This window comes from Psittacula echo, assembly GCF_963264785.1.
Source record: "Psittacula echo genome assembly, chromosome: 2".
NCBI classification, from domain to species: Eukaryota; Metazoa; Chordata; class Aves; order Psittaciformes; family Psittacidae; genus Psittacula; species Psittacula echo.
The window spans coordinates 72,073,118-72,080,700 of NC_137737.1; the positions used below are offsets into that span (position 1 = coordinate 72,073,118).

The 7,583-nt window shown below is 49.7% G+C and overlaps 1 protein-coding gene across 3 annotated transcripts; it reads left to right on the forward strand.

The window, feature by feature from the left end:
• Positions 1 to 220: 220 nt before the first annotated feature.
• LOC308217575 (tubulin beta-2 chain) lies at positions 221 to 2,998 on the forward strand (the record flags this gene model as incomplete). 3 transcript variants are annotated; one of them, XM_080610722.1, is made up of 4 exons in its annotated part: positions 221 to 322; positions 831 to 939; positions 1,610 to 1,720; positions 1,938 to 2,998. In XM_080610722.1, the coding sequence occupies 4 exons, from the start codon at positions 266 to 268 to the stop codon at positions 2,996 to 2,998; spliced, it is 1,338 nt and encodes a 445-aa protein (XP_080466848.1). The 3 variants fall into 3 exon arrangements, with proteins under 3 accessions (XP_080466848.1, XP_080466849.1, XP_080466850.1); XM_080610723.1 differs by lacking the exon at positions 1,610 to 1,720; XM_080610724.1 differs by lacking the exon at positions 831 to 939 and having other exon boundaries at positions 266 to 304; positions 1,615 to 1,720.
• Between the last annotated feature and the right edge of the window lie 4,585 nt (positions 2,999 to 7,583).

The following is a 7,583-nucleotide window of genomic DNA, read 5'->3' on the forward strand; positions in this document are numbered from 1 at the left end:
TGATACCGGTGCCGGTGCGCCGCGCCCGCTCCCGGGAAGCCCCGCCCCTTACCGCAGGCCCCGCCCCCCGCTGCGGGAGACAATGCCGCAGCCACGCCCCGCCCCCGAACTCCCATTGGCTCCACGCCTCTCCCGCATGAAGTCACCGGCGGGGCGGGGCGCGGCGCCCGATTTAATGGGGGGCGCGGGGCGCGGCCGCCGCAGCAGAGAGTGCGGGAGCGGCCGGAGAGGGTGCGAGCGCGGGGCAGCAGCGGACACCGGCACCATGCGTGAGATCGTGCACATCCAGGCCGGGCAGTGCGGAAACCAGATCGGAGCCAAGGTACGGGCCGGCGCCCTGGCCGTCTCCCGGGAGCTGCAGGCGCGGGGTGCTGCCGGGCGTGGGGCGGTGCCCGCTCCAGCCAGGCACCGCGTGTCCCGCCGAGACCGCTGCTGGAAGAACCCGTGTTCGCGGAGCGGAGCACTGCCGCGGGGGCGTCTGCGCCGGCGGCTCCTGGCTGTCGCGACATGAGGGGTTTCCACGATGTGGGCGCGGCGCGCCTTTAGGCTGGGGAAGGGATTAGGGGGTGCAGCGGTGCCGTGCATCCGCCCCCCGCGGGCAGCGGGGGTCCTGGTGTGGGGTTGAAGGGGGCACCGATCCGGTGCCACACCCCTCCCGTCAGTCGGGGGGGCAGGGGCGCGGTAGTGTCCGCGTCTGGCGGGGGCCGCCCCCACGCGTGGCAAATCCCCGCGCGCCACGTGGCGGGGCTTTGGCCGGGGGGGCGCGGGCGGGGCGTGGCGGCGCTGGCCCCCCCCTTTCCCCTCCCGTTAACCCCACCCGGTCCCCGCAGTTCTGGGAGGTCATCAGTGATGAGCATGGGATCGACCCGACGGGCAGCTACCACGGGGACAGCGACCTGCAGCTGGAAAGGATCAATGTCTACTACAATGAAGCCACCGGTAAGGACCCCCTGTAAAGAGCTTCTTTTCTGTGCCGCTGGGGTTGGCAGATGAGGTGGCCCCCAGTCCCTTCTGCCATGGAGGCTGTGCCCTCGCCCTCCCTGCTGTGGGTGGTGCCCAAGCACAGCTCAGATCATGGAATTATAGAATGGTTTGGGTTGGAATGACCTTGAAGATCATCCAATGCCCCTGCCAGGGGCGGGGACACCTAGCACCAGACCAGGTTGCTTAAAGCCCCATCCAACCTGGCTTTGAACACTCCTAAGGATGGAGCATTTACCACTTCCTTGGGCAACCCATTCCAGTGCTTCACCACCCTCACAGTAAGGAATTTCTTCCTTATATCCAAGCTGAACTTCCCCGGTTTAAGTTTAAACCCACTACCCCTTGTCCTATCACTACAGTTCCTAATGGAGTCCTTCCTCAGCATCCTTATAGGCCCCCTTCAAGTATTAGAAGCTTGCTATGAGGTTTTCATTCAGCCTTCTCTTCTCCAGGCTGAACAGTCCCCATTTTCTCAGCATCTCTTTGTATGGGAGGTTGCTTTGTATTCCCATCCCCAAATTCCCTAATCCTCCAAGTCATGAGCAATTCCTAAGCAGTGAATTGTGGGGAGGAAGAAGAGAGCACAGCAGGACTCCTGTAACACTGGTGCTGGTTCCTCCTGCAGGTAACAAATATGTCCCCCGTGCCATCCTGGTGGACCTGGAGCCTGGCACAATGGACTCCGTGCGCTCCGGCCCCTTTGGACAGATCTTCCGGCCTGACAACTTTGTCTTTGGTGAGTGAATGTGGGATGGAGGAGTCCCAGACTGGGAGCTCTGCGCACAGAAAAGAGTCAAAGCAAGCATGCAGGTGACCCTGGGGGACCTGAATGCCAGTAGCACGATGGGGATGGAAGTGAGGGGTGCAGGCTGTGGGGCAGGAGAGGTGGCATCATCTGCGTTCCTGCCTGGGGCGCTACTAACGGGGCACCTTGCTTCTGGTGTGCCCCACAGGTCAGAGCGGGGCTGGCAACAACTGGGCCAAGGGGCACTACACGGAAGGCGCTGAGCTGGTGGACTCTGTCCTGGATGTGGTGAGGAAGGAGTCGGAGAGCTGCGACTGCCTGCAGGGCTTCCAGCTGACCCACTCGCTGGGCGGCGGCACGGGCTCTGGGATGGGCACCCTGCTCATCAGCAAGATCCGTGAGGAGTACCCCGACCGCATCATGAACACCTTCAGCGTCATGCCCTCTCCCAAGGTGTCGGACACGGTGGTGGAGCCCTACAATGCCACCCTCTCTGTGCACCAGCTGGTGGAGAACACGGATGAGACCTACTGCATCGACAACGAGGCCCTGTACGACATCTGCTTCCGCACCCTGAAGCTGACCACCCCGACGTACGGGGACCTCAACCACCTGGTGTCGGCCACCATGAGCGGCGTGACCACCTGCCTTCGCTTCCCCGGCCAGCTGAACGCCGACCTGCGCAAGCTGGCGGTCAACATGGTGCCTTTCCCGCGGCTGCACTTCTTCATGCCGGGCTTCGCGCCGCTCACCAGCCGCGGCAGCCAGCAGTACCGAGCCCTGACGGTGCCCGAGCTCACCCAGCAGATGTTCGACTCCAAGAACATGATGGCCGCCTGCGACCCGCGCCACGGGCGCTACCTGACGGTGGCCGCCATCTTCCGGGGCCGCATGTCCATGAAGGAGGTGGACGAACAGATGCTCAACGTGCAGAACAAGAACAGCAGCTACTTTGTGGAGTGGATCCCCAACAACGTGAAGACGGCCGTCTGCGACATCCCCCCGCGCGGCCTCAAGATGTCTGCCACCTTCATTGGCAACAGCACGGCTATCCAGGAGCTCTTCAAGAGGATCTCGGAGCAGTTCACGGCCATGTTCCGGCGCAAGGCTTTCTTGCACTGGTACACCGGTGAGGGCATGGATGAGATGGAGTTCACGGAGGCAGAGAGCAACATGAATGACCTGGTCTCCGAATACCAGCAGTACCAGGATGCCACTGCTGATGAGCAGGGGGAATTTGAAGAGGAGGGAGAGGAGGATGAGGCGTAAGGTTGAAATGGGTAGGAGTTAAGTATAGTCTGAGCAGGCAAGTGTTCATTGAGAGAAGGAATCTGTGCAGTTGTGCTGAAGCATGCATTTTTTAATTTGGTGCTCTCCACTGTTGCTTCTGTCAGCAGTTTTGTATCCTTGACTGTCCAATGTAACAGTAGTTGCAAAAATACTTCTGAGTCCTCTGTTGAAATGGTTAACTTCTTAAACATAAAGGCTTTTTGTGTCCTAAACTGTCTCCTCTTTCTTATTTCTCTCTAGATTAAGAGAACTCTTGTGTGGTTTTCTGTAGCTTCACTTCTTGGGTATTTTTCTTTAACCTTAGTGAAAGGCTAAGCTCAATAAAACAAGATTTCTCAGGCTGTAGATTTAACAGCAGGAAGATGGAGTTGTTCAGCTTAAGATGGCAGCTAATTTATGGAAACTGTGGATGCGTTGTTGTGACTCCTGTGTCTAGCAGAAAGCTGCCTTGGCTAATAGAAACAAGACCCTGCACTTGAGAATCCTGCAACTCCTATTCATGGATGTACATAGTAGTGAGGTCGGCAAGAAGGTATTGAGGCCCACATTACAAGCTGTCAAAACTGATTTGACAGGATAGCTCCAGGCTTTCCACTCTGCCATTCAGCAGCAATTAGTTACCGTGTTTCAGGGCCTATAGTACATATGTATGGGTGGCTGCCTGAAATTTTACTTGAACCTGAGATGTTTTATTTTTCCCGTAACCTTCGTCTCTCAGTATAAAAAGTCCATGCAAAGAAGCATGGGTCTGTACTAACATACAACTTGAGCTTCATTAAGAACCTGAACTTATTCTTCAGGTATAAAATTGTTTCCCAAAAATAGCCACTAATCTGCCCTTAACTGTAAAGGGATTGACTCAGTAAGGCAATCGATTCCATTTAGATGATGAGAGATGATGGCTAGTTTTCTAGGTAGCATGGCTCGAAATGCTGCCTAGAGCATACATGCAATCTTGAAATAGGCATCTATCAATACCTTGACAATAGCAGTCTCCTGCCTCCCAAGTTACACATTTACGGGGCTGTTTGGTGCTCTTGGTTCCTACAGCAGGAAATGGACCTGTGAGAGCAGTGTAGCAGCACCCTGTTGTGCATCTTTGTGAAGGTAAGTGTGGTTTCATTACAGTGATCAAGGGGGAGTTAATGTGACTCTATGCTTAGAGGATGCAGGAACCCTGAGTGAATCTAAAAGGTAGCTGTCCGAAGTTATAGGGTCCAAGTCTTTTCTATGAAATGAGTAAAATCCCTCATTGATTATAGCAGTTACCCAATGTATGTATAGTCCTTAGTTCACACAACCATCACTTAGGGGAGATTCCTGGTACTGAAAGTGTTGCTTTGAGAGCTGCTGCCAATGCTACAATTATGGTGGCCCTGAAAGAGCTGATATCCACATGTGTGCTGCCTCTTTTGTAATCCTTCAATGAAATGCTTGCAAGGCATTAGTGGAATAAAGACAAAAGGGAGCTGCTGTCCATAATATCTTGCCTGGTTTAGCTCTGTTAATTGACTCCGCTGCCTGCAGATGCTGCTCTGGGTATACCCTGTTCCTTTGCTGATAAACCTATTAACCTGGAATGAAGGACAACAGGCACTTGGTAAAGCTTTTCTCTGGTCTATGCATTTCATTTCTGATGTACACCCTGTAAAGAAGGGTGAGAAGCATTTACGCTGCCTTAACTGTCAGCAAATGTATAGAGCTGTATATATCTATAGTAGTACTTGTATTTCTTGGGTCTTGAGCAGTTCCAGGATTAAGCATTAAACACATTGAGGTTGTTTTAGTAACTGAGGTAATACGTGCTGCCTCAGGCCCTTTGGGGAAATAGCACCTTATCTGGTTGTCAAAGTAACCTTCCCTTGGAATTACCTAGCTGGATTGCACTTGAAACTGTTTATCATACAGCTTTGTTTGTAAAGCTGAGGAGGAGAGCCAGCAAATGAATTGAAATAAAGTTTAAAGGGTGAGAACCTGGTTCTTGCCAGTAAAGATCAGCCTTTCCATAGCAGGTTTCACTAGCGTTCAGCATGTCTAGCTTGTAATTCTTAGTGTAATTACACTCTGTCTCTAGCTAACCCTTAAATATAGCTACACATGAGACACATTTCACTACAGCTCCCTTACTAGGAAGCAGGGCACCATCCTACATTGCTTGTATTCTGTTGGGTTTTTTTTCCTCCTGTTTCTGTTATGGAAGGGAAGCCATAAATAGAGATACTCTAGCAGCAGCATGTCCTTTCATAAATCCTACACATCTTCTTTGCCAGTCATAATCATTTAAAAAAAAAATCAAACTTATTTTGGCAGCTGAGGGAAATACAGGGAATAGAGATACTGGAAGATACAAAGGAAAGTTCCAGAACTCCTTGATAGGAACAGTAAGTCGGCTATAAGGGAAGATGAGTCTCCTCAGTGGGCCTGGGGGCTGCAGTACCATTTTCATTCTGTTGGATCTTTTAGCTTTAGCTGTATCTATCACCCAGGAGGCCATTCAGTATAAAAACTGGAGACTGACTGCTGTATGCCAAACAACAAACAGATGCCTTCAGAAGTGCTCTAAGTTGCACTTTTTCTGTTTCACAAAGAAAGCAGAGCCACGGAAAGGGTTTCAGATTGGGTAATCTGACTGCCCTGACCTCCATTGAGTGTTGATTTGTCCATGTGATGAACGACGCCTATAAGGCTAAAGGTCTTGCATGAGGTATCCTGTTTGGAAAAAATGAGTATAGATAGTACAGACTTAGTGGTGTGCAGCTTAAACCACTTACAATGATTCATTTGTGTTGAAACAGAAGTTAATATCAAGCAATATATTTTTGTTTCAACATATCAGTGGTGGCCTTTGTTGACAATTAGAGCTGATGGTGTTGGGGAAGGAACAATCTCTCTTTTTGTTCCCTTTCAGAGTGTGGTATTTTTAAGCACATTAGCAAAATGTCTTGACCAAGGCAAACAACTCAAATGTTTGTCTGTTGGTAGATACAAGATGATAAGTCTAAATAAGGCTGTAAAAGCAGCTAGAGGTAGTACGTAGGTTTAAATAGAAATGGAATGAGGTGTGGTAGCACTGAGATGCCATCTCTCCTAATTTCTCTTTGCTGTTTGGTTCTGGGACCTCAGTCTACGCTGTTGTACCAGTATAGACTGGTCCATCAGTGTAGACTGACTGTAGACTGGTCTATCAGTGTTGTGAAAGGATAGTCCAATATGTGGTCTGGTTCTTCAAATTGCTTAAGTACCTGTTGAGAACATAGTCCTACATCTGTTTTCTAACAGATGTTTCCTGGTCTGCCAAGTGGGAGCATTAACAATTCTCAGCATATGTGAGGTGTCCCCACACATCAGAAACTGGGTTGCACTAAACATACAGTGGTCGCATGAATGTGATAATCTAAGAATTAAACCTGAGGCCTATCTTGTTGACAGGTGTATCTTGCCAGAAGGTATGAGGTGAAGAACACAGTAAACCAAAGTAGCAATAGGATTTATAACCTGAGGAAAGAAAGGAAATCCAGATCTTTGGTCTCTTCTCCAGCCAACTCTCTCAAAAATGAGGCAAAATCCTAATCTTCTGTGCGGGCAGATCTGCTTATGGATGATGATATCACATGCCGCATACTTCAAAAGAGTATAGTGTTTGTAGGTCTTTGTAGGTATCTGTGCAAATATATGTGCTTAAAGCATTCTAAAATTCTTGAAGAAATCTAAAATTCATTCATGCTATAAGCACCTGCCTTTTGATACTCCAGCGATTACTTGTCGAGACCTGTTTGTTATTAAGAAGGGAAAGAGCAGCCTATTGGAGCTCAGATACTTCCATTTTAGATGGCTGTTATCTTTAGCTTGCCTACATGTAAATCCAAAATGGAAGCATTTAGTCACAGGAAAGTGCCTGAGGCCACGGTGCGTTTTGGAAAAAGGCATTTCTTGGCCCTGACTCTACTGGACACTTGTCCAGCTGGAGCCCTCTAAGCATTTGAATCCGAGGCATGGGGAGGGTATTGGGGGAGCTGTGAAGCCTGCTCCTCCCTCTTCCTCCAGCCATTCTGCTGGCAAAGGACACAGTGCAGGTGACAACTCTTTCCTCTCCCTGAGCAGTTTGACAAGCAGCAAACTGTTTCTCTGCTTCAATCCCATTTCAAGGATTTTATTTGTGAATCTGCCAGAGAGAAAAATTGTATCTTTTTGAAGTGTGTGGGGAAAAAAAAAATAAATAATTTAAGAGTAGGTCATTCCCTCCTCCCCACTCAAAGTCATTTTTCCCTTACAGGCAGAATTCCTCTTGTAAGGGAGGAAATCAAGTCAGCTTTGATAAATTCTTGTTTACGAACATCTCGTTCATGCAGGGTAGAGATTTTGTAAGTGGTCTCAATTTATCTCGTATGTCATCTTTTATAACCAGATTATTTTTCTTACTTGGTAAGTTTAAGGCATATTTTCTTTTCTTTTTTGGCAAGAGTGCCACTATCATTGCAAAGAGAAATGATAGTGCAAATTGCAAACAGGTTAATAACTCAGCTTAAGCAGAATGCAAAAACACTTGCTTCAGAGGAAAAAGTGG